Source organism: Dendrobates tinctorius, unplaced genomic scaffold (assembly GCF_039654945.1).
Source record: "Dendrobates tinctorius isolate UK_male_01 unplaced genomic scaffold, ASM3965494v1 ptg000016l, whole genome shotgun sequence".
Taxonomy (NCBI): Eukaryota; Metazoa; Chordata; class Amphibia; order Anura; family Dendrobatidae; genus Dendrobates; species Dendrobates tinctorius.
Genome location: NW_027361684.1, coordinates 4,773,966 through 4,801,637, shown reverse-complemented (window position 1 = coordinate 4,801,637; position 27,672 = coordinate 4,773,966). Strand labels below are relative to the sequence as shown.

The window sequence follows — 27,672 nt, the reverse complement described above, 5'->3', positions numbered from 1 at the left end:
GATATAGTAGGCAAGGGTAAAGATGGTCGTGCAGTGGTTTGGTGGATCGGTGGTTACTGCAGGTTGTAGGCTTGTCACAAGAGGTGGGTCTTCATGTTCCTTTTGAAGGTTTTCACGGTAGGTGAGAGTCTGATATGTTGTGGTAGAGAGTTTCAGAGTAGAGGGGATGCGCTAGAGAAATCTTGTATGTGATTGTGAGACTAAGAGATAAGAGAGGAGCCGAGAAGCAGATCTTGTGAGGATCGGAGGTTGCGTACAGGTAAGTACCGGGAGACGAGGTCACAGATGTATGGAGGAGACAGGTTGTGGATGGCTTTGTATGTCATGGTTAGGGTTTTGAACTGGAGTGTTTGGGTAATGGGGAGCCAGTGCAGGGATTGATAGAAGGGGGAGGCTGGGGAATAGCGGGGGGAGACAGGTAGAATAGTCGGCAGCGGAGTTTAGAATAGATTGGAGGGGTGTGGAGCGCCCCACCAGGGCCTAGCGGGGGGCTCAGTACCGGGCCCGTTGATCTCAATGGGAGTTGTCACGGAAGCTGTGACCCGGTCCGTGGCCCTGGGGCTCCATGGCAAAGAGGGGATGAATGAACAATGACATTAAGTTTATGAATACTGTAGTTCGTGACGCCACCTGTGGTGTTCGGCAAGTGAGGTGTTAGGCCGATGCTGCATGCAGATCCTCTGGGACTGGTGGTGGGTTGCAGCCAAGATGGTGAAGCTCCCCACAGGTGGAGCTGTAGTCCCAGGGCAGCGTAGATGTAGCAATGGAGGAGAGGCACAGGCGGTGTAGAGGCCGGTGCCCAGATGTAGTAGTGCAGGGTGTAGTGATGCGGAAATAAGTGAAGGACACCAGGGCATGTAGTTCCAAAGCTTTACTCACAGTCTGCAGTTCACACAGATGCCTGCCTCCGTGCTGTGTCCTCCGGGTCCCGGGCTCAGTCAACCTCCAGGCACGATAGGATGCTCCCTTTCAGCACTCCGCCAACATGTACCTTTCTGAACGTCTCCTCTATAGCGCCTTTAAGTGAAGTACTCCTAGTACTGAGTTACACTGGAGTGCCTCCTGACAGATGTTCCCAAGAACTCTACTTGTACGGCAGACAGCTGTAGCGCTGCTTCGGGGACTCCTTACTCCTGAGTCCCGGCTCACTATCCAAGTTGCTGTTGTGCCCCAAGTCTTAGATGGGAGTAGTGCATTTACAGCCCACTACTCCACCGGTGTCTGCTGCAGGACCTTCAGTATCCATACAACCTCGGGGACCGAGCCCCGGCCTTGCGCTTAGAACTTCTAGGCCTTCTAGAACTTCTCCTTCATTCCGTACTAATCCCTCTCATAGAAGGTCAGGTTTCAGTCTAATGTCTTTCTCCTTCTTTCCTTTCCTGTGCCAGCTGGCTCAGATCACTGAGGCAGCTGCAGCAATCCTTCCTCCATCCCTCTTCCAGGGATTCTCACTCCTCTCCGAGTGACTCTCTCTCTCCCACTCATTGACTGACTGACTCTTCCCGCTCTTTATGTATTCTAAACTCCACCCGCCTCCCAGCACGTTTCGTGTTCCAAGCAGGGAACCACCAAAGGTGCTCTGCTACTTCTCTAAGCAAGGAGCCGCAATGTGGCTTTGCTGAACTACCATGTTGTGTGGGATGCAAGTGTTGAAGCGTGGTTAGGAGTTCCCACCAGGATGGTGGGGCACCACACCTCAGGAGGAGGTGCAGTACCTCTGTGGCGACTCAAGCCTCAGGAGCGCCACAGGTGCCATAGTGTTAACAGGGGAGGCCACAGAGCAGGAGGCTGCAGTAGTCAAGGCAGGGGATGATGAGGGCATGGATTAGGGTTTATGCAGATTCTTGGTTGAGGAATGTACGGATCTGAGAAATATTTTTGAGTTGAAGTTGGCAGGAAGTGGAAAGGGCTTGGATATGTGGTTTGAAGGAGAGATCAGTGTCAAGGATTGCTCCAAGGTAGCGAGCTTGTGGGAGTGGGGAGAGTTAACATCCGTTTACTTTAATGGATAGATCCATTGGGGGAGTAGAGTGAGATGGGGGAAAAGTTGATGAATTCTGTTTTGTTCATATTAAGTTTTAAAAATCTAGCGAAGAAGGATGAAATAGTGGACAGACATTGTGGGATTCTGATTAGTAGGGTGGTGATATCTGGTCCAGATATTTAGATCTGTGTGTCGTCGGCATAGAGATGATACTGAACGCTGTGGGACTCTACGAGCTGTCCCAGGCCGAAGGTGTAAATGGAGAAGAGCAGGGGCCCTAGAATTGAACCTTGCGACAGATAGGGTGCGCGGCGAGGAGGTGGTGTGTGAGTGGGAGACACTGAATGTCCGGTGTGTTAGGTATGATGAGATCCAAGATAGGGCCATGTCAGTGATGCCAAGAGATGAGAGGGTCTGTGGTAATAGGGAATCGTCCACTGTGTCATAGGCAGAGGACAGGTCCAGGAGGAAGAGGACAGAGGAGTGCCGCTTGGCCTTGGAGATTAATAGGTCATTGGTGACTTTAGTTAGGGCAGTTTCAGTGGAGTGATGCAACTGGAAGCCAGATTGTAAGCGGTCAAAGAGGGAGCAGGAAGACTTGGCATACATTCAGATGCACTTACATACCTAAGGGCACCCTTAGCCCATTAGCGCCTCTTTTTTGTAATCCTGACTTTCCACCGGGCATAAACAGGCGGGCGTTCCTGGGCTGGACGAGTGTGGAGGGGATCCGATTGGGACAGATACTATCAGATGGGAATATCCCTACCCTTACCGAGCTTCGTCAGAGGGCGCCTTTCTTACAGGTGAATTGGCTTGAGTTTGCACAACTTAGATCGTTTCTTTCATCGGCAACTTATCCATGCAGAGTTCGCTCTACTCCTTGCTCGCTTGAAAGGTTGTTCCTTGCTAGCTCGCCGCCGGCACACGCAATATCCGTGCTCTATCGGAATATGATTTTAGAAACAAAAAAGGAAAAATTTTCTTATCAACTAGCTTGGGAGAGAGAGTTGGGCAGAGAATATACAGAGGAGGACTGGAAGGGGAGCTTCTTTTGTACTCACTTCATGTCATCCCCATGTGTAGCGCAGGAAAGAAATTATAAAGTTCTAACAAGGTGGTATTATTGTCCAAGCCAGCTTAGCAAAATTTCCTCTTCATATTCTGATAAGTGCTGGCGCTGCGACGCAGAGACAGGAACCATGCTACATATCTGGTGGGAGTGCGGGAAGATACGCGGTTTCTGGGATAAAGTTTTCAGAAATTATACGTTGATTACAGGTATAACTATTGTGGGGACCCCTGAAGTGGCGCTACTGTCTATGCTCCCAGGTTCTCCGAACCACATTAAAAAAGACATCTTAAGGTTTTGCATAGCCGCGGCTCGTGCAATTATCCCGAGGCTCTGGAAAACGACAGAACAACCATCTATACGAGATTGGTATGAGGAACTATCTATGATCTTTCGTATGGAAGAGCTGGCAGCTGAGTGCTTTAATACACAAGATAAATTCGATGTGACTTGGTGTGAATGGATTGTATTCCGTAATTCCCCTAACTTCCAGAGGTTGTTCATTTGAAGCCTCACAGGTCAAAAGGTGGTGTGGGATTTCCCCTTGCCCCGATCCCATCCCCACCCCCCATCCACTCTCTCTTTTCGTCCCCCCTTTCTCTTCCCCCTTCCCTTATTCCTCCAATTTTCTCTTTTCTCCTTCTTTCGTCAATTCTAACTTTTCTTATATCAACCTTTTTTCTTCTTTTTCCTTCCTTTCTTATATATGTTGTTTCTATACTATCAAATGTGGGTAGGATGGGTATTTCTTGACCCGCTCGTCTAGATTACACGGGAGGTTCAATACTTATCCTATTCTATAAGCTTACTAATAGCAAATATACTAGATATGCTTATCCATTTATGTGGTTCACAAAAACAAGAACAAATATATGGATACTAGTATTAATATTAATGGAAACGCAGAAGGGTCATGTCAATATGAAAAAGAGGATCTTGAAGTGGTACGATGTAATGTAATGCTTCTTCTTTATACTTTTACTAGCTGTATATCATATTTCTTTAAATATGAACATTTAATGTTTGGCTTGTTTATACCCTTAAAGGTACTTATAGTGCTAACGGTACTTATTGTATATGATTATTGTACCTTCTGTAATTTAAAATACAAAACTCAATAAATAAGAGATTTAACAAAAAAAAGAGGGAGCAGGAAGAGCGGTGAGAGGACAGTTCAAGATGGACATGTTGTTTTAGTAGTTTTGAGGCATAGGGGAGAAGTGATATGAAGCGATAGCTAGATGCGGAGGATGAGTGAAGAGAGGGCTTTTTGAGCATGGGTATGATTGAGGCATGTTTGAAGCATGAGAGGAAAACACCAGTTGTTAGTGGTGAAGAGATGGGTTAGGGTTGGAATGAAGACTATGGTGAGGTTTGGGATGAAGTGGGATGCAATGTACTAGTAATTCCATTTCATTTGATTTAGCCAGTCAGTATCATAGAGTAGTAGCGACTTAAGTGCAAAAACAGGTTTATTTTTTAAGTGCTCATATTAATCACCATATTTTTCAGACTATAGGCTACATTTTACTATAAGAAGCACCCTAGGTTTAAAAAGCAGGAAATTGTAAAAACATATTTCCTACAAATTAAAATTTCACTGATGGTGTAAAGTGGAGGGGTTGATACCACAAAATGTAATGCTCTAGGATAGAATAGGGAGGTAATAGGTGTATTGTTGGTGTTTCTCTGTACTACATTTATTAGACAGCTATAGCTTTACAGTACACCCATATACACAACACTGCTGCATGAATTCTACACGCACACTCAACTCTGCTGTATATACAAATACAACTATGCTACATCAAAACACACGGCTCTGCTACATCATCAACACAAACCACTGCTGCACTTTGTGAATAGACTACTGCATGTTGATGTTCCCTCCAGGCATGTGACTGATTAGATGACCAGAAAGGTCCTTCAGCAAGTCTGGACCTTTCAACTGAAGTGATGTTCAGGTCTTGGCAGGTTTCTTTCATGCCCTGCACTGTTCAGACAAATCGGGGTCAGACAAGAAGAGACATATATCACTCTGTTGCTGCATATTGTAATTCTCTCAGTGATTGGGAAGGACACTGTCACAATTCTCCTTTATCATTGGAAGTTGCTTCCGGACTGTAATGCACAATTTTTTAGCAAGATTTTTTTCTTACTAATAAGTACATCTTATAGTTCACTAAATAAAGTACTTATTCTAAATATAGTATTGTGACCACCTGCCAAATCCGTTATTGGGAAGTTGTATACCAGTCAGAACTTAGGCTGCTTTTACACTTGCCGTGTTTTTTGCGGCCCGTTTTTATGGGCTGTTTTTGCGGGCCGTATTGCCGTGATTTTCACGGTATTCCGCAAAAACGGGCCGCAAAAAACCTCGGATCGCCGTTTTTCCGTTATAACAAATAGCAGGGGAAAAAACGGTGATCCGCAAATACGGTGTGCCGCAAAAATAACTTAACGTTGTTTTTGCTGTACCATTGAAATGCATTGCAGCCGTGTCCGTAAGCCGTGAAAAATATCGAGCAAGCTCGATATTTTTTCACGGCCACAGATACGGCCCTCATGGCAATACGGAACACGGCCTTCCTACTAATTTTTGCAGGCCGTTTTTGCGGCCCCATAGAAATGCATTGGGGCCGCAAAAAGGCCAGGAAAAACACGGCAAGTGTAAAAGAAGCCTTAGATCTTTTGTTTTGTAGGGTCTGATTGGAGAAATATGCTTTTTTTATACACAGATTACTACAGTTTACGCGGTTTACTTTGGCTTCAAGAAAACAGATGCAGAATACTGACCACATCTGCAGTGTGTAAATGTTTTCTGAGGCCACACTATCTCGGCTCCTTCTCCAGAAGCTTCCTTTGGTGAACAGGACATATCAGGAAGAGATCAAACTCTATCCTTGTGCAATACCCAGTTTTCTGTTCATAAATTTGAATATCTGGGCTTGTGGTTTGGCAGTGCACTGTCACACAGTGCGTGGCAAAACCCCAAAACAGGAGTGAATCCTAAAAAACACAGAAAAATTATAATAGAAGGCTTTAGCCATTTTTTTTTTTCAAAATTCAATTTTAATTGAAAGATTATATCATTTCCAATTACAAAAATACTAAAAAAGAATAAACAGGACAATATTAGTATCAATATATCATAGAATATGAGTATAACATCCAATAAAACATCAAGTTATAGGAAGAAAAAGGAGGACAGGGAAGGGAACATTTTAAGCCATCAATATTCCAATTATGAGGTTACTAAAATCCAATAGAAAGCATACACAGCGCATCCAGGCGCTGACCATTGCAGAGCATAGTCAGTAAAGAGAAAAAATGCATCGGAAGAAAGGGTGGGTCACATCAGTCTGATGAAAGGTGGTAGGCATCGGATTCCTGGAACTCAATCCAGTCTCTCCAAGTCTCACAGTATCTATCACAGTCAGTGGGGGATTGGGCAATCAAATGTTCCATCTGATTTAGAAGGTCTATTTCAGAGAACCACTCCTCCAGAGTAGGTGGAGAAGTACTTTTCCAGTGACGAAGAGTGATATTATTAGCCACCTGTATAAGGTAACTTACTAAAGATCTTTTGTATCTGGTGAAACTAGTTGGGATCATAAAGAGCAAAAATGATCCAGGAGAGTCGGAAACAGAAAGACAAGTTATTTTTTGAATAGTTTTGAATTACCTGAGTCCAGAAATCTCTTATTATGTGACAGCTCCACCAAATGTGTGTCATCGTCCCCTCCTCCACCCCACATCTACAGCATCTACCTGATACTGTGGGAAACCACTTACGAAGCAATACAGGAACCTGGTACTGCCTTTTCTTTTTTTTTTTTTTTTTTTTTTTTTAAGCATACAAAATTGTTTCTTTTTGTCCAAACATTTATGTGAAAACATCATACTGTATTTCTACCTGCATTGATGTGACCTTCTCAAGAAAACTCTTGAAACTTTGCTCTGTATATTTAATACAATACAAATGTCAGCTAAAACACCGGTTTCTCTTGTTTACAGCGACCCTAGACTCTGCTGTCACCTCAGGTGACCACGGATCAAAACTCTTCCTTCTAAGGGATGGCAAGAATTACGCTCAATGTATATTTTATGGAATTGTAAGTAATTTAATACTCTATTCTTTACAGGTTTTTTTTTAGGCTTGAGTTTAAAGAAAAGCTGATACCTTGATAAATTTACAACACTTCTAAATCTTATTTCTAAAGTTAGGGCACAAATAATTTTCATCTGACCAGCAAACAGTAGTTATTCATTGTTTGCTAAGTTATGCACTTTCTCCTGTTTATTTACTTTCAGTATCACTTTTTATGGTTTTCAAGATCTCTTTTTGTAGTCATATCAAAGTAATTTTGAGTTTAATTTCAGAGAGTAAAAATCTGTCCTTGTCATGTGATGGAGGCATCGGTGCATAGCTTGTTCCAGTACAGGTATTGGAGTTTTTTAATGAGCCATGCTCCATGTGTCCATCCTATGACAGGACAAATACCCTGAACTTGAAATCATGATTAATTGAAACAGAAATATATTAAAAATTGTATAATGTTTCTTTATACCATAAATAACCATGATTTGCTGAAGTACTGATACCTCTTTAAATCTTTTTTAAACTTAGAGGTGATTTGTTTTCTTGTGACTATGCACAATTTCTAATATGGCAAGTCCTATGGACATTGGAGCAGTAGTAATTCAAGCACCATACTTCTGCGTTCTTAAAGGGGTCCTTTGATAGGGCGCCAATATCAGAACAGTGGGGGTCTGTTACCGTTTAGACGTTATTTATAATTCCAGATGAAATGTAACTTACAGTAGATACAGCCATTGATTCATTCCATAGAAATGCACATGTTTATGTTGTATCTCAGGACCGGGACTTGCCAAGATTAATCAGAGGCCGAAATCATAGAGCAATGGGGAATTATGACCAGAAAAGAAACATGTTTAAGTGCGTTTCTGTAAGAGCTGCATCGACGGCAGAACAGCAGGACTTCATAGAATATATCATCGCTGCTGATAAAGAGATGGAGAAGTGCATTGAAAGTCTGCAAGACACTAAGTGAGATGTAGACCTGTCAATGAATGTTCAATTTGATGAATACGGATTATTACACAACGTTATTTTGTTTTTACAATTTAAACCTAAAGTTTGACATGTAATATCCACACTCTATCTAGAAATGTGTGATGTATATTCTCTCTGAAATGAGGGTGTTATAGTAATAAAAATGTTGTTTATTTCTGTTAAATAACCAAATATATTCAGTTAATGTGTATAACACTTGTCTTCAATAGATCTGTGTCATTTTACATGGTGTGTTTCAATCAAGGCATTACAATAGCCATTCTCTAAAAAATAAGAAAAAGCACCTTTGACATGGGACAGGGTCACTTTACAAGACCTTTATAGATGGGTTAAAGAAGTGAGTGCGAAGTCCTGCTGCTTTGAAACAAAATCCCCACTTATTTCAGTTTATAAACGGTGTGAGGGATCTCACAGGGGAAGGGAGGCATCGACTTCACTCGGGGGAGGGGAGAGATGGACCCACAGGGATCGGCTCTCTGGCGCAGCCACATGCTCCAGGTCAGTCAGTTAACTGCAATGAGAGCAAATAGTCACCGGAAAGGCTTCCCTTATAGGTACGAGTTATGCGCTCCCAGTGAGGGGGGATATATATCACCAGTCCAGGCTGGGGATATATATTTAAACCTCCCGGCCGTCACTGCCAGAGTTTCTCACTAAAACAATACGGTATTCTTCGACCAGTTCCTCTTTCAACACTAGCTCCATCCGACAACAGGCTTATATCAGGTCAGAAACCAACCCGGGTAGCGTATAATTAATCAACCGAGTATGGGGATTCGTGACTCAAGATAAGAGCAGCTCAAAATTAATTTTATATTTAATCGCCGAAAAGGCACACTAGAAATATATACAGTTATATATTTACAAGAACAATATACAGGTATACAGCCACAAGTGTAGTACAAGGATAGGGTATAGATAGGTTGCAATTACCGTGTTATATAGCATGTGACCACAGGGAGGCGCTGATGGATCACAGGTCCAAATCTTAGAGGCTTTCCTGGCTGTTTCAGCTAACGTATCCTGCCATTAGAAAAACTCAGTCCAAAATAAGGGACTGCCTTATATCTCCTAGGCTGTACCCTCCCACTCTCTGCTGCCTCCCCTGGGCGGGCGGCCTCCCTCCTCCCATGTCTGAGAATAAGATTTTCTGTCCAGAATCGTGGATGGCCCATAACTTTGTGCCCAAAGTTCGGAATAGGTTGGTTGTGCCGCTACTGGATTCCACTGGATTTTATCTGCGCATCGAGACCAAATATGCCTACCGTATGTAATTCCTGTTAGCTATGCTTTATAACTCCATAATGCAGGGTCCTGGAGGAGGTTAAATAATATGGGTGCGTGGGGAAAGGAATGCTGATTCCGGTAATGTGCTCGACTAGGCTCAGAAAATGTAGTGATGTGTTATGAATGAGTCACCGTAGGAGGCAAAAGCAGAAATACAAGCTAAGTCCAGAAATCCAGAGAAGTTGGCAACTATCAGATTGCAGACCCCTGAACCTATCAACACAACTAGCAGTAGCCTTGGGGGGTTCCTACGATGCCCTAGACCCCTCGATCACAGCCGGAGAAATACATAGGCCTAAAGAAAGAAAGGGGAAATCTAAACTGCCCCAGAGCAGACCCCAAAGCAATAGGCAGCCCCCAACATATAATGACGGTGAAGCAAGATGAAAATACTAACACAGACAGAAAGATAGACTGAGCAAAGACGGGGCCCCAAAACTACCTAGATAGGAAAGGACAGGAAGGCTGCTGTCTGCAATCTGCCAAAACCCTATCAAAGACAAAAGCCAACCAGCTGATATGAAAAAGGCCCTGAAGCAGCTAGGCTTCAAAAACTGAATCAGCACTCAGGTATTTTCAGAAGACAGAGCTAAATGAATTCAGCACACCCCAGAAGGGAATGGCAGAAATCCAGAAAAACAAAGCAAAAACAAAGTCAAAGCACAAAAGCAAAAGGCCGAGCAGCAAACTTAGCTTTGGAGGAGCAGGAATTCAGACTGGTCTCCAAGGATCCCACAGAGAAATCACCCACAGGGCAGAAGGGCGTAGACAGCCTTATATCCAGTCCGTAACTCCACTCAGCCAGTCGTCATCATCAGCCTCAGGTGTTTGACAATCAGGCTCACTACCTTTCTTTACCAGAAGAGGGAGTTCCTCGGGCCTCAGTAATGAAGGGGAAAATGAACTCACAACAGTACCTCCCCCTTGAGGAGGGGTCACCGAACCCTCAACTACGCCACCAGGGCGATCAGGGTGAGCCCAATGAAAGGCACACACCAATCGTTTGGCATGAATATCAGAGGCAGAGACCCAGGAATTATCCTCCTGACCATAACCCTTCCACTTAACCAAATACTGGAGTCTCCGTCTAGCCAGACGGGAATCCAGTACTTTCTCTACCTCATTTTCCATGTTACCTTCAACCAATACAGGGTCTGGAGGTGCCACCCCCGGAACAACAGGTTCAACAAACCTCTTCAACAAAGATTTATGGAACACATTATGGATTTTAAATGTGACAGGAAGAGCCAAACGAAAAGAGACCGGATTAATAATCTCCACAATCTTGTAAGGTCCAATAAATCTAGGCTTAAACTTAGGAGAAGCCACCTTCATAGCAATATTTTTTGATGATAACCACACCATATCACCAACCTTAAACTGGGGACCAATGGTCCTATGTCGGTTGGAAAACCGCTGGGCCTTCTCCTGGGAGAGAGATAACTTATCCACCACTTGGTCCCAGATCTGGTGCATTCTCTCCACCACAGTGTCAACACCTGGGCAGGCAGAGGGCTCCACCTGCCCTGAAGAAAATCGAGGATGAAACCCAAAGTTACAAAAAAAAGGTGACATCAAAGTGGCAGAACTAGCTCTATTATTCAAAGCAAATTCGGCCAAGGGCAAAAATGAAACCCAATCATCCTGATCAGCAGAAATCAAACATCTCAAATATGACTCCAAGGTCTGGTTTGTTCTCTCTGTCTGCCCATTGGTCTGAGGGTGAAAAGCAGAGGAGAAGGACAACTGAATTCCCAGCCTGGAACAGAAAGTTCTCCAAAATCTAGACACAAACTGGACTCCTCTGTCAGATACAATGTTCTCAGGAATCCCGTGCAAACGAACCACCTGTTGTAAAAACAGGGGCACCAACTCAGAGGAAGACGGCAACTTAGGGAGTGGTACAAGATGAACCATCTTAGAGAACCTATCACAAATCACCCAAATAACAGTCATCCTCTGAGAGACAGGCATATCAGAGATGAAATCCATTGAAATATGGGTCCATGGCCTCTTGGGGACAGGCAAAGGCATCAACAACCCACTAGAGCGAGAACACGATTTAGACCGGGAGCACGTCCCACAGGACTGCACAAAATTCCTGACATCACGAGACAAGGAGGGCCACCAAAAAAACCGACTCTCCAGATCTCTAGTACCAAAAATACCTGGATGACCAGCCAAAGCAGAGCAATGAACTTCAGACATCACTCTCTTCTTCCACTGGTCAGGAACATACAACTTTCCACTGGGACAACGCTCAGGTTTGTCCTCCTGGAACTCTTCCAGAGGACATCTCAAATCGGGTGAGATGGCAGAAAGAACTACCCCTTCGCCTAAGATGGTAGCAGGCTTGGTCACCACAGGAGAATCAGCAAGGAAGCTCCTAGAGAGGGCATCTGCCTTGACATTCTTTGTTCCAGGAAGAAAAGAAACCACAAAATCAAAACGTGTAAAAAACAAGGCCCACCTAGCCTGTCTAGGGTTCAAGCGCTTAGCCGACTCTAGGTAAATCAAATTCTTGTGGTCAGTGAGGACGACTTGATGCTTAGCTCCCTCCAACCAATGTCTCCACTCCTCAAATGCCCATTTCATGGCCAACAGTTCCCTATTCCCCACATCATAGTTACGTTCAGATGGAGAGAAATTTCGGGAAAAGAAAGCACAGGGATTCATTTTAGATGTTACAGGATCCTTTTGGGACAAAACAGCTCCTGCCCCAATCTCAGAAGCATCCACCTCTACCTGGAATGGAAGTGAGACATCAGGTTGCCGCAAAACCAGGGCGGAGGTGAATCTTCGCTTCAGCTCCTGAAAGGAAGAAACAGCCTCCGGAGACCAATTTAACACATCAGCACCCTTTTTAGTCAAATCAGTCAATGGCTTGGCAATACTAGAAAATTTTGCTATAAATTTCCGATAAAAATTAGCAAAACCCAAAAACTTCTGGAGGGCCTTCAAAGAAGTGGGCTGAACCCAATCGTGAATGGCCTGTACCTTGGCCGGGTCCATTTCAATAATTGACGGGGACAAAATAAATCCCAAAAAAGAAATCCTCTGTACTCCAAAAAGGCATTTAGATCCCTTGACATACAGGGAATTCTCCCTCAAGATCCGGAACACAGTCCGAATATGTTCCATATGAGAATCCCAATCCTTGGAGAAGATCAAAATATCATCCAGATAGATAATCAAAAATTTATCGACAAAATCTCGGAAAATATCGTTCATGAAGCACTGGAAGACAGAAGGGGCATTAGTGAGCCCAAAAGGCATCACCAGGTACTCAAAATGTCCCTCCGGAGTATTAAACGCCGTCTTCTATTCATCCCCATGCTTAATGCGAATAAGATTATACGCCCCCCTGAGGTCAAGCTTGGTAAACCAGCAAGCACCTTTATCTCTGGAGAATAGATCAGAAATCAGGGGTAACGGATACTGATATTTAACAGTAATTTTGTTGAGGGCACGATAATCAATACAAGGTCTTAATGATCCATCCTTTTTGGCTACAAAAAAAAAAACGGCACCTAAGGGTGACGAGGATGGTCTAATATGACCCTTCTCCAACGCCTCCTTAATATAGGATCGCATAGCCTCGTGCTCGGGTACAGATAAATTGAAGAGCCGACCCTTGGGAAATTTACACCCCGGGCTCAGTTCAATTGCACAGTCATAACTCCTATGAGGAGGCAGAGACGCAGACTCATTCTCACTAAATACATCATAAAAGTCCGCCAAATAATCAGGAACATCATGCGACTGAGGAGAGGTGGAAAACACTGGAGCCTCACTAAAGGCACACCGACAACCCCAACTCACCACAGACACAGATTTCCAATCCAAAACTGGATTATGAATCTGTAACCATGGAAACCCCAGAACAATAGTATCATGCAGATTATGCAACACCAGAAATCTGCAATTTTCTTGATGGTCTGGGGCGACCCGCATTACCACCTGGGTCCAAAACTGGGGTTTATTTTTAGCCAAAGGAGTAGCATCAATTCCCCTCAAAGGGATAGGCGTCTGCAGAGGTGTCATCGGAAATCCACAACGTTTAGCAAAATCCAAGTCCATTAGGTTTAGGGCTGCTCCCGAATCCACAAAAGCCTTGGCGGAAAATGTGGACAGGGAGCAGATCAGAGTAATAGCCAGAAGAAACTTAGGTTGAACACCCCCAACAGAAAACGTGTGTGCAAAGCGTTTCTCTCGTTTGGGACAGACAGAAATAATATGCGTGGCATCTCCACAGAAAAAACACAACTTATTACGCCTTCTGAACTCCTGACGCTGCTCTCTGGAAAAAACTCTATCACATTGCATAGGTTCAGACATTTGTTCAACAGGTGGCAACACCTCTCGTGCAGCTTTGCGTTCGCGCAAACGCCGATCAACCTGAATGGCTAATGACATAGAATCGTCAAGACCAGAGGGAACAGGAAATCCCACCATAGTATCTTTTACGGCTTCTGACAACCCCTTCCGAAAGAGAGCAGCCAAGGCAGTATCATTGCAGGTAGTAAGTACTGCCCACTTTCGGAATTTTTGACAGTACAATTCTGCAGAATCATGACCCTGGCTCAATGCCAGCAGTGTCTTTTCAGCCTGATCAATGGCATTAGGTTCGTCATACAACAACCCCAAAGCTTGAAAGAATGCGTTCACATTAGTCAGAATAGGATCATCTGGTTTCAAAGAAAACGCCCAAACCTGGGGATCGCCACGCAGCAAAGAGATGACAATTTTAACCTGCTGTGCGGAGCTCCCTGACGAGTTAGGCTTCAAGGCAAAAAATAATTTACAATTATTTTTGAAATTCAAAAATTTAGACCGATCCCCAAAAAATACATCAGGTGTAGGAATCTTTGGTTCAGCAGCATGTGAATGAGCAAGGTAGGCGGAAATTCCCCGCACTTCCGCAGCGAGCTGCTCCACACGATCAGACAATTGCTTTATCTCCATTGAGAGAAAAAAAAAATTCCCCCTCAGAGATATAGAGGAAAAAATATACACACTTTTTTTTTTTTTATACAATTCTTTCCTGCTATTGAGTACCCTAGGATCTGCGGTTTGGCGGGTGATTCTGTTATGAATGAGTCACCGTAGGAGGCAAAAGCAGAAATACAAGCTAAGTCCAGAAAACCAGAGAAGTTGGCAACTATCAGATTGCAGACCCCTGAACCTATCAACACAACTAGCAGTAGCCGTGGGGGGTTCCTACGATGCCCTAGACCCCTCGATCACAGCCGGAGAAATACATAGGCCTAAAGAAAGAAAGGGGAAATCTAAACTGCCCCAGAGCAGACCCCAAAGCAATAGGCAGCCCCCAACATATAATGACGGTGAAGCAAGATGAAAATACTAACACAGACAGAAAGATAGACTGAGCAAAGACGGGGCCCCAAAACTACCTAGATAGGAAAGGACAGGAAGGCTGCTGTCTGCAATCTGCCAAAACCCTATCAAAGACAAAAGCCAACCAGCTGATATGAAAAAGGCCCTGAAGCAGCTAGGCTTCAAAAACTGAATCAGCACTCAGGTATTTTCAGAAGACAGAGCTAAATGAATTCAGCACACCCCAGAAGGGAATGGCAGAAATCCAGAAAAACAAAGTAAAAACAAAGTCAAAGCACAAAAGCAAAAGGCCGAGCAGCAAACTTAGCTTTGGAGGAGCAGGAATTCAGACTGGTCTCCAAGGATCCCACAGAGAAATCACCCGCAGGGCAGAAGGGCGTAGACAGCCTTATATCCAGTCCGTAACTCCACTCAGCCAGTCGTCATCATCAGCCTCAGGTGTTTGACAATCAGGCTCACTACCTTTCTTTACCAGAAGAGGGAGTTCCTCGGGCCTCAGTAATGAAGGGGAAAATGAACTCACAACAGTACCTCCCCCTTGAGGAGGGGTCACCGAACCCTCAACTATGCCACCAGGGCGATCAGGGTGAGCCCAATGAAAGGCATGCACCAATCGTTTGGCATGAATATCAGAGGCAGAGACACAGGAATTATCCTCCTGACCATAACCCTTCCACTTAACCAAATACTGGAGTCTCCGTCTAGCCAGACGGGAATCCAGTACTTTCTCTACCTCATACTCCATGTTACCTTCAACCAATACAGGGTCTGGAGGTGCCACCCCCGGAACAACAGGTTCAACAAACCTCTTCAACAAAGATTTATGGGACACATTATGGATTTTAAATGTGACAGGAAGAGCCAAACGAAAAGAGACCGGATTAATAATCTCCACAATCTTGTAAGGTCCAATAAATCTAGGCTTAAACTTAGGAGAAGCCACCTTCATAGCAATATTTTTTGATGATAACCACACCATATCACCAACCTTAAACTGGGGACCAATGGTCCTATGTCGGTTGGAAAACCGCTGGGCCTTCTCCTGGGAGAGAGATAACTTATCCACCACTTGGTCCCAGATCTGGTGCATTCTCTCCACCACAGTGTCAACACCTGGGCAGGCAGAGGGCTCCACCTGCCCTGAAGAAAATCGAGGATGAAACCCAAAGTTACAAAAAAAAGGTGACATCAAAGTGGCAGAACTAGCTCTATTATTCAAAGCAAATTCGGCCAAGGGCAAAAATGAAACCCAATCATCCTGATCAGCAGAAATCAAACATCTCAAATATGACTCCAAGGTCTGGTTTGTTCTCTTGTCTGCCCATTGGTCTAAGGGTGAAAAGCAGAGGAGAAGGACAACTGAATTCCCAGCCTGGAACAGAAAGTTCTCCAAAATCTAGACACAAACTGGACTCCTCTGTCAGATACAATGTTCTCAGGAATCCCGTGCAAACGAACCACCTGTTGTAAAAACAGGGGCACCAACTCAGAGGAAGACGGCAACCTAGGGAGTGGTACAAGATGAACCATCTTAGAGAACCTATCACAAATCACCCAAATAACAGTTATCCTCTGAGAGACAGGCATATCAGAGATGAAATTCATTGAAATATGGGTCCATGGCCTCTTGGGGACAGGCAAAGGCATCAACAACCCACTAGAGCGAGAACACGATTTAGACCGGGAGCACGTCCCACAGGACTGCACAAAATTCCTGACATCACGAGACAAGGAGGGCCACCAAAAAAACCGACTCTCCAGATCTCTAGTACCAAAAATACCTGGATGACCAGCCAAAGCAGAGCAATGAACTTCAGACATCACTCTCTTCTTCCACTGGTCAGGAACATACAACTTTCCACTGGGACAACGCTCAGGTATGTCCTCCTGGAACTCTTCCAGAGGACGTCTCAAATCGGGTGAGATGGCAGAAAGAACTACCCCTTCGCCTAAGATGGTAGCAGGCTTGGTCACCACAGGAGAATCAGCAAGGAAGCTCCTAGAGAGGGCATCTGCCTTGACATTCTTTGTTCCAGGAAGAAAAGAAACCACAAAATCAAAACGTGTAAAAAACAAGGCCCACCTAGCCTGTCTAGGGTTCAAGCGCTTAGCCGACTCTAGGTAAATCAAATTCTTGTGGTCAGTGAGGACCACGACTTGATGCTTAGCTCCCTCCAACCAATGTCTCCACTCCTCAAATTCCCATTTCATGGCCAACAGTTCCCTATTCCCCACATCATAGTTACGTTCAGATGGAGAGAACTTTCGGGAAAAGAAAGCACAGGGATTCATTTTAGATGTTACAGGATCCTTTTGGGACAAAACAGCTCCTGCCCCAATCTCAGAAGCATCCACCTCTACCTGGAATGGAAGTGAGACATCAGGTTTCCGCAAAACCAGGGCGGAGGTGAATATTCGCTTCAGCTCCTGAAAGGAAGAAACAGCCTCCGGAGACCAATTTAACACATCAGCACCCTTTTTAGTCAAATCAGTCAATGGCTTGGCAATACTAGAAAATTTTGCTATAAATTTCCGATAAAAATTAGCAAAACCCAAAAACTTCTGGAGGGCCTTCAAAGAAGTGGGCTGAACCCAATCGTGAATGGCCTGTACCTTGGCCGGGTCCATTTCAATAATTGACGGGGACAAAATAAATCCCAAAAAAGAAATCCTCTGTACTCCAAAAAGGCATTTAGATCCCTTGACATACAGGGAATTCTCCCTCAAGATCCGGAACACAGTCCGAATATGTTCCACATGAGAATCCCAATCCTTGGAGAAGATCAAAATATCATCCAGATAGATAATCAAAAATTTATCGACAAAATCTCGGAAAATATCGTTCATGAAGCACTGGAAGACAGAAGGGGCATTAGTGAGCCCAAAAGGCATCACCAGGTACTCAAAATGTCCCTCCGGAGTATTAAACGCCGTCTTCTATTCATCCCCATGCTTAATGCGAATAAGATTATACGCCCCCCTGAGGTCAAGCTTGATAAACCAGCAAGCACCTTTATCTCTGGAGAATAGATCAGAAATCAGGGGTAACGGATACTGATATTTAACAGTAATTTTGTTGAGGGCACGATAATCAATACAAGGTCTTAATGATCCATCCTTTTTGGCTACAAAAAAAAAAAACGGCACCTAAGGGTGACGAGGATGGTCTAATATGACCCTTCTCCAACGCCTCCTTAATATAGGATCGCATAGCCTCGTGCTCGGGTACAGATAAATTGAAGAGCCGACCCTTGGGAAATTTACACCCCGGGCTCAGTTCAATTGCACAGTCATAACTCCTATGAGGAGGCAGAGACGCAGACTCATTCTCACTAAATACATCATAAAAGTCCGCCAAATAATCAGGAACATCATGCGACTGAGGAGAGGTGGAAAACACCGGAGCCTCACTAAAGGCACACCGACAACCCCAACTCACCACAGACACAGATTTCCAATCCAAAACTGGATTATGAATCTGTAACCATGGAAACCCCAGAACAATAGTATCATGCAGATTATGCAACACCAGAAATCTGCAATTTTCTTGATGGTCTGGGGCGACCCGCATTACCACCTGGGTCCAAAACTGGGGTTTATTTTTAGCCAAAGGAGTAGCATCAATTCCCCTCAAAGGGATAGGCGTCTGCAGAGGTGTCATCGGAAATCCACAACGTTTAGCAAAATCCAAGTCCATTAGGTTTAGGGCTGCTCCCGAATCCACAAAAGCCTTGGCGGAAAATGTGGACAGGGAGCAGATCAGAGTAATAGCCAGAAGAAACTTAGGTTGAACACCCCCAACAGAAAACGTGTGTGCAAAGCGTTTCTCTCGTTTGGGACAGACAGAAATAATATGCGTGGCATCTCCACAGAAAAAACACAACTTATTACGCCTTCTGAACTCCTGACGCTGCTCTCTGGAAAAAACTCTATCACATTGCATAGGTTCAGACATTTGTTCAACAGGTGGCAACACCTCTCGTGCAGCTTTGCGTTCGCGCAAACGCCGATCAACCTGAATGGCTAATGACATAGAATCGTCAAGACCAGAGGGAACAGGAAATCCCACCATAGTATCTTTTACGGCTTCTGACAACCCCTTCCGAAAGAGAGCAGCCAAGGCAGTATCATTGCAGGTAGTAAGTACTGCCCACTTTCGGAATTTTTGACAGTACAATTCTGCAGAATCACGACCCTGGCTCAATGCCAGCAGTGTCTTTTCAGCCTGATCAATGGCATTAGGTTCGTCATACAACAACCCCAAAGCTTGAAAGAATGCGTTCACATTAGTCAGAATAGGATCATCTGGTTTCAAAGAAAACGCCCAATCCTGGGGATCGCCACGCAGCAAAGAGATGACAATTTTAACCTGCTGTGCGGAGCTCCCTGACGAGTTAGGCTTCAAGGCAAAAAATAATTTACAATTATTTTTGAAATTCAAAAATTTAGACCGATCCCCAAAAAATACATCAGGTGTAGGAATCTTTGGTTCAGCAGCATGTGAATGAGCAAGGTAGGCGGAAATTCCCCGCACTTCCGCAGCGAGCTGCTCCACACGATCAGACAATTGCTTTATCTCCATTGAGAGAAAAAAAAAAATTCCCCCTCAGAGATATAGAGGAAAAAATATACACACTTTTTTTTTTTTTATACAATTCTTTCCTGCTATTGAGTACCCTAGGATCTGCGGTTTGGCGGGTGATTCTGTTATGAATGAGTCACCGTAGGAGGCAAAAGCAGAAATACAAGCTAAGTCCAGAAAACCAGAGAAGTTGGCAACTATCAGATTGCAGACCCCTGAACCTATCAACACAACTAGCAGTAGCCGTGGGGGGTTCCTACGATGCCCTAGACCCCTCGATCACAGCCGGAGAAATACATAGGCCTAAAGAAAGAAAGGGGAAATCTAAACTGCCCCAGAGCAGACCCCAAAGCAATAGGCAGCCCCCAACATATAATGACGGTGAAGCAAGATGAAAATACTAACACAGACAGAAAGATAGACTGAGCAAAGACGGGGCCCCAAAACTACCTAGATAGGAAAGGACAGGAAGGCTGCTGTCTGCAATCTGCCAAAACCCTATCAAAGACAAAAGCCAACCAGCTGATATGAAAAAGGCCCTGAAGCAGCTAGGCTTCAAAAACTGAATCAGCACTCAGGTATTTTCAGAAGACAGAGCTAAATGAATTCAGCACACCCCAGAAGGGAATGGCAGAAATCCAGAAAAACAAAGCAAAAACAAAGTCAAAGCACAAAAGCAAAAGGCCGAGCAGCAAACTTAGCTTTGGAGGAGCAGGAATTCAGACTGGTCTCCAAGGATCCCACAGAGAAATCACCCGCAGGGCAGAAGGGCGTAGACAGCCTTATATCCAGTCCGTAACTCCACTCAGCCAGTCGTCATCATCAGCCTCAGGTGTTTGACAATCAGGCTCACTACCTTTCTTTACCAGAAGAGGGAGTTCCTCGGGCCTCAGTAATGAAGGGGAAAATGAACTCACAACAGTGATGGGTATATAGATTTTAAATGTATCATTATTAAACGATCACTTCTTTCAGTGCCACTGGACTCACATGATGCTGCAAAATGCAAAACTGCCTCTGACATCAGCATCTAGTATTGTGAGGAAAGAGGGAGACACAAGCGCAATATAGGGTTCTTATCCTACAAATAAAGTAAGCGGTTTGACAGAAAACTGCTCACCTGGTAGTAGGTATTCAAAGCATGTATAGATAAGGGCTGCTGCAGATCCACAAGTCGGTCACCCACTATCTGAAACAAAACTCTGCAAAGGAATACGTGGATTTCATCCGAGCTGCCAGAAGGTTAATAAAGTTTGACAGTGGTTTATTCTACGCGTTTCAAATCTTTTGCAACCTTTTCTTCAGGAAATATTACCTGAAGAAGACCTTGAAACGCGTAGAATAAACCACATTAACCTTCTGGAATTTCATCATTTGGGCAGCGCGGACGAAATCCACGTATTCCTTTGCAGAGTTCTTTTTCTGATATCAGCATGGGAGAGCATATGTCGGGTCAGCAGCTCAGTTGGGCCTAAAATGTCAATCTTCTGGAGTGCACCACCATTCTGCAAACAGGAATCTGGGAATCTGGGTGTGAGAGAAATGGCGCACTCCTGAACTGCAATAATAAGACAAAACCCTTTCAGCATTATACAGTAACATACTAAAAATTGGAAGAATACTGCAGGTTGAAACTCCCAAATACATTTTCTTTTGCCATATGCACAAGCCTGATGGCCGACACTAAACATAACAGAGTTGTCCAGTCGGGTCAGTGTTGGGACGGAGGCTGTAAATGATCTGTATTGGAGGCGATTATTAGCATTATGGAGAATCAGGAAGCACATAGGTGTTTTATGTATTACACACTTTTGTTATCACTTGGTTTCTTACCTTTGCTGACAACAAAAATAGGCATTTTGAATAAAAAGTACTTTATTAGTGTGACAAAATCAATGAAAAATATATTTTAGTTACCAGTTTATAACATTTTAATCCAAACATCTGAGTATAAATAAAAAGGAAAATCAAGAGACATTTTTTTTTTTTTTTTTGGAGACACTAAAAGGAACATGACTTGAATAGTTTATTCTTTACAAATATCTACTGAACCGTCGCAAACAGACAAATACAGAATTGAAATAGTATTTTACAGAATGTACAACATCTTCAGCTAATAAACATCCCTGGTACATAAGTTTGTTCAATTGATCTTTTTTTTTTTTTTTCTTAAAGGCACAGGATGGTTAGGTGGCAACTTTTCCTCCATAGGTGTAAATCTCTGTCTGTCTATCACAGTCATCAGTTGTTGTAAGTGACATCTAAGCAAATCAGCTGAATGGTGATTATATTAGACCTCTCAGTGGTTACAAAGAAAAGATTTGCTAAGGCATACAGAAGCAGCCATCAGAAGAGAACTGATTTTCTTTGACTTTCCATGCCCTCTTTACTGTAAAAATTGTATATGTAGTAATAATGCAATATCTAATAGACCATTCAAATAACATACAGTATGTATTAAAAGGGGAAAGGTGAACCTGAATAGGGTTTTTTTGTGTAATACTGAATCAAATTCTGTATAGTAAGCCAGCAGAAGAAAATATACAATAAAAGAGTTGACAGATCATTGAAAGTATCTTACATTACTTGAAAATAAGCAGCATTAAACTCCAGCAAATTCTCTATATATGATAAATATTGATATACACAGAAAAATGTCTTTAGGAAGCCATCAGTGGGCCACAGAGATGCTGAACTATTATGTTATCTGGATTGACGATCATTGAAAAGTATGCAAAGGTCAGTTGAAAGGATGGGGAAACTTGGGTCTTGTGAAATTCTACATTATATTACAGTTCTGTGCTGGATTATCAGGCGCCAGATTGAAGAAAATTCACTGCATTTCAGACAAACCATAAGAAAACGGGAGGTAGGGTTCCTGGATGGCAGGAGGTGGTTGGCCTTGGTATTGTAAAGTCTGTACCAGTAACACTAGGCTACTGAGAGAATTTTAATTTGACTGTATTTGGTGTCTGGGATTTAGGAGTAACCAAAAGAGTCTGGGTGGGAAAGGTTGTTCCCATAATCCAGCCCGGGGGGGGGGTTTACAGGCCTAATTGCAGCAGCAGAGTGCAGTTGTGCTGGAGCTGAACAGAAATGTTTGTTTGGTGAAAACATTTAAACTGCTGGATCTGCTACAGCCTGAAATACTGTGATTGGTGAGGCGCTATATTTGCCTTGCTTGATTGTGTTTGAAGGAAGTACTGTATGTTACTCACTTGTACTGGAGAAAGGCTGTTTTCGTTTTGGAGCTGAAAGGTTTATGATGTACATTATACTTTATGCTGTATTGATATAAAAATCTTGTAACTGTGCATATGCAGACAGCTACCAGAGAGCTGAATCCATACACAATATATTAATTTGTCTTGCAGTCCATATGGGCGATAGGGCTAATCTGGAACTTTTGTTGAGTCAATTAGGACTGCAAGCTGAGATCTCAGGACATCAATTTACGGACCTGAGAGTTTAATTTTATGTGTTCTTACCATAACAATTGTAATATTTCTAAAGCTTTAACGTGTTGTAGAACTTTTACATTTCAGAGGCAACGTGGACAAACAAAGTCAGAATCAAATATTAGTATCTCAAAAGAGCAAGGAGGGTTTTAAGGGAAACTATGTGACGAATTTCATGCGTGCATTGTAGGGCTCAGAAAACTGGGAAAGAGAGTTTATTCACTCTCTATGTTCATTATTAAGTACTGCACAATAGTTTTAAGTGATTATGCCTATGCCTTAAAAGGCTACATAAAATGTAAGATCAATGCTGATGGAAACAAGCACATTACAGCTCCATTCAACCAAGTTGTACAGAGCTGTAATATGGAGCTCAAAGACTTTTATACCTCTATGTACTAACGTATAAAAAGACTTTTTATATCTTGTTCTGTATGCACCATGGCATGCTCAATTGGATGGGTGTGTTACTTCTAGAGAATTCTATCTTGGTACTATGGCACCATATGGTGCATGATGTGGCGGCACACAGCGGCTCTACAGCTCTGTCACACAGGGACTCTGTGCAATTACTATTACAATAGTTAGTTAATAGGGGTTTAGTTCGTTAACTACTTTGCAATTGTTGACTGTAATGCAGTAAAGTGTTTCCTCTTCATCCACATTGTATATGCACAATGTATGCAGCAATATTACTGAGTGCAGCGGTCGACTATCTCTGTCAGTCACCATAGACAAGAATGGAGTAGTGATCATGTGTGCCACTTCATCCAATCCTATATGCAACGAGACAGAATTAGCGATCAGGACCCTTTTTATAGGGATCGAAAGGGTTCAGTGGTGGATAGACAGTGTTTATATATATTTTGTGATGGGGGTGTGGATGGTAGCACTTCAAGGTGACATATGTATCAGCTACAAATGGCCTTTTTCATGCATGTTTGATAAGAGCTGCCTGCACCTGAAACTTTGCTCGTGAGGATAAAGAAAGTTTTCAATTCAGATTTATATCAGTCTGGAAGCATTATGTTTTGTAACACCTAATGTTGCAGCTTTTGATTTATTTTCTAAATATCAGGCACTGATAGGATCTTGTTTTTCCCTTACACCCAAAGTAAATGTTGAGTGCTGGTCACGAAGCCTCCAACATAATCCACTATAAAAGACAATAGTGTTATACGTCGGCTGGTGACTTTTATTGTAAAAAAAACAGCGTTTTATTAAACTTTGGGGCCTATGGATACGTTCGGCTGATAGGCTGGGTGCTATTTAGCAAACACAATAAACAATCCACTGGCCAGGAAGTTAGGCAAAGAACAGTAAAAAAAATGAAAATCCCTCTGTTCCTCAGATTACCGAGGACTTTTAATATGAAAATTGGTAGTTTTCTTGTTTTTACAAGCACATTTGAAATTTTACCATTTATCCTGTTAAGACAACACTTTTAATTTCTATATTGTTTGCATAAAAAATGGCAGCAAGTAGGTGGGAAAGCTGCCAACCTGACTACTGTTAAATGCATATGTACTACATGTACAAGTAAATGGCATTCATGTTAATAGGTTTACACTTACAGAAGAACATATATAATAGGTGAATAAACAAGAACAAAATGCATAATTGTAGTGCCGTCATATTAACAATGTTGTACATAGCAACAATGTTGATGGCACAAGCCATTATCACATTATATTGTGGCATTCAGGGTGCGCTGTAATGTGCTCTATATTTGAAGAACATCATCAAAATACACACACATTGTAGAGTAAATATATACCGGAAGCACATATACTGGTGAGTGAGGAACCAACACCTAGGATGCTGAACATAAAGCCCCACCCGAAAGTGATAGGCAAACAAATGAAAACACCTGTTATTCTAAACAGACTGCAGCCAGAATAACAGGGGTGTCTGCTGTGGCCAACCACAAAAAACAGACTCAAGGGTTCAAACAACCAAAAGCCAACATGTTTGAGCAACTATTAATTACACAAAGATTTTGCAACATTTCATATACAGTTTTACACCAGATCTATTGAAAAAATAAATTGGCCAAATAAGACTATAGATGGAAGCGCTAAAACATTCTCTACCGATTCACTCGTATTTACTGTATACTCGTATATTGCAAATCAAGAGAAATGATGTGGTCGTAGGCTCTGCAGAACTCTGAAAACATTACATGTATCCTCAGTTCACACACCGCTACATTCGTCTACCAGTCAAATAGGGGCTATTAACTTAATCTAAAATAACTTTTAAGAACTTTTTTCGTTGTATTTGTACAACCTTCCTCTAGCTTTTCTCACAAGATTGTATGTCTTCCATTAATATGTGCTGAATGTGAGTTCTGTGTGCCCTGCCCAGGATTTTGCTGCCTTCCATTGCTCTCATGTATCAGTACAGCTTCATAACTATATTGATTTTCTCTTCTACAGTCCATGAGGGGTCTCTGTTCACCTATACAGATCCCTTTGTTGAGGCTATCTTCCCCATCCACTGTGGATTGTATGATAGGTACCCTCCAGTCTGTGCACAGCTTGTGTTTGAGATCTCTCTCAGCTCCGGCTGTCGATCCAGAGCTCTGTTCTCTCGCTACACAGTCTGCACGATCTCTCCCCTTCTGGGTCCTTTCTTCCCTCCCTAATAGCTTTCACTGCTGTGTACAATCTCCTCTTCATCTTGCTGCCTTCTCTAATGTTTCAGAGAAGACAAGGGGAGAACAGTTATGACTAAGAGCAGTGTTCAGTCAGCTCTTAAAAAAAAATAAAAACCTGCAAAGTCAGCTATGTAAAGGAGTAACACAGACTCTACGGCGGAAAGGTGGAAAATTTTAATAAAAGCTATTCAGAAAGTATAGCACTTTGAAATCAAATCAATAACAAAAGTCAGTGCAAAGGTGTACATGTCTGTCAAAGTTATTGAGGGTTGAAACCATTTTCAAAACCCCATAAGGAAATGTAAGATCCTCATCTACTACTTTGGAAGAAACAATATGCATTTACATGTTTAGATCAAAGTTCCCCAACAGATTGAAAGTCTTATGCTAATTTAATCAGTAGTGGCCGTATTGCCCATAGCAACACTCTTCAAGCCTCCAGAGTAGGTTGAAACAAGGTCAGAGGTTGGATATTATGGGTAGTATTGATATATGATACACAAGGTCCTATCCAGTAAATTATAATCAGTAGTCTCTGATCACTGGCTTCCAGCACAGAATTGCTCATTATTGGACAGGAGCTAATTGGGAGGTATCCATCATAAAAGTAAATAGCATACAGAAAGACAGAAGCAGTGGGAAAACTAAGAAAATCAGTGTCAAGTAATGTTAATTAATCCCAAGCTAATATTTTGTCATGCTTCAGGAAGACGATCGATGCACTATCAATCTGATCTATAGTTTATGCTGCACGGCTGCAGAGAAGTGCGCTAATACCTTTGTCTATTCGTCATCTGTAGACAGGAACTTTGCAAAAAATAAAATACTATAAAATAGTGGGAATCGGGGTTGGGGATATGTGTTCTTTTGGTGCATATTTAGCGAAGAATGGCAAAAACACAGATAACATGACCCCAACAATCGCAAGCATGTATCCCCATCCGATCTGACAGTCTCCTGCGTAGTATATACTTGAGTTCTCGCAGTACTTTTTCACAGTAGCTGAGTTGAGGCCGAAGGGATAGACCAAGAGTCCCGATGCCATGATGAACACTGTAAATACAAAAGAGAGAAAAACAAATGTGATTGGTATGTAGGCTGTAAGAATAAAATGCTAATTGAAATGTGAAACTTTGGAGAACATTTTCTTTTTTTTTTTTGTTATAAATGATGTAATGATTTATTTTTTAATATGCCTTCATAGAAGTCGTAGCTTTCTTTTGGTTTAAAGATTTGTCAGACTTATGAAACATCATGAACCATTATGATAAATCTGAAGCAGTGTAAGATCGTCTAGTCTTAAGTTTACGCTGTCTAAGAATTGGAGAGTATTGATGAACCGGCCCCATTATTTTTAAATTTGCCTATGCAAATAATTTGCAATTCAGTATCATGATGTACAATCAAAACTTATATTGTGGCACCGTGTAAATCTATGGCAATCTTTTTATACCCATAAAGGCAAAACTATGAATGATACTTTTATTGGCTAGCCTTAAATTTTATATTTGCAAGCTTTAAAGCACAGAGGCCCCTTTGTCAGGCAAGTTTGCACATGAAGGATTGAGGCAAGAGCACAACATTTAACAGATGTTACATCAGGACATTTGTGCATGGAGTGAAGCCTCCCAAAGAAAATTCAAGGTTATAAAATTGTAGTTTTTGTTACAAATAAAGAGGTGATCACTAAGGATCTACACCATGCTCCAAATTATTGTGCAGATTGGTTTTAAGTGTCATAGTGTTTTTTGTTTTTTTTTCAATGAAACTCATTGATGGTATTGTGTCTCAGGGTTCTTTGGATCACTGAAATCAATCTCAGATACCTGTGATAATTAGTTTGCCATGTGAGTCCAATAAAAGGAAAACTGGATGTTCCACACTATTAAGCAGGCCAGAGTTTTCAAATAACATGGGAAGAAAAAGGATCTCTCTGCTGCCAAAAAGCATCAAATAGTGCAATGCCTTGGTCAAAGGATGAAAACATTAGCTATTTCCCGAAAACTTAAGCGTGATCATCGTACTGTTAAGAGATTTGTGGTTGATTCTGAGCACAGATGTGTTCGTGCTGATAAAGGCAGAATGAGGAAGGTTTCTGCCAGGCAAGTTCATCGGATTAAGAGAGCAGCTGCTAAACAGCCATTACAAACCAGCAAACAGACCATTGAAGCTGC

The 27,672-nt window shown here is 42.6% G+C and overlaps 2 protein-coding genes across 2 annotated transcripts in view; one reads left to right on the top strand and one right to left on the bottom strand.

Annotated features, from left to right (window-relative positions):
- Positions 1 to 8,180, top strand: part of SPATA22 (spermatogenesis associated 22) — a 41,643-nt gene extending 33,463 nt beyond the window's left edge. Inside the window, exons 6-7 of the mRNA XM_073565288.1 lie at positions 7,074 to 7,171; positions 7,937 to 8,180. Of these exons, the coding sequence (XP_073421389.1) occupies positions 7,074 to 7,171; positions 7,937 to 8,131 (293 nt within the window). The 3' untranslated portion in view covers positions 8,132 to 8,180. The remainder of the gene's footprint in view (positions 1 to 7,073; positions 7,172 to 7,936) is intronic.
- A 13,058-nt stretch (positions 8,181 to 21,238) lies between these two features.
- LOC141079164 (LHFPL tetraspan subfamily member 7 protein-like) overlaps positions 21,239 to 27,672 on the bottom strand; it is a 240,661-nt gene continuing 234,227 nt past the window's right edge. The window contains exon 3 of the mRNA XM_073565281.1: positions 21,239 to 26,551. Within this exon, the coding sequence (XP_073421382.1) occupies positions 26,325 to 26,551 (227 nt within the window). The 3' untranslated portion in view covers positions 21,239 to 26,324. The remainder of the gene's footprint in view (positions 26,552 to 27,672) is intronic.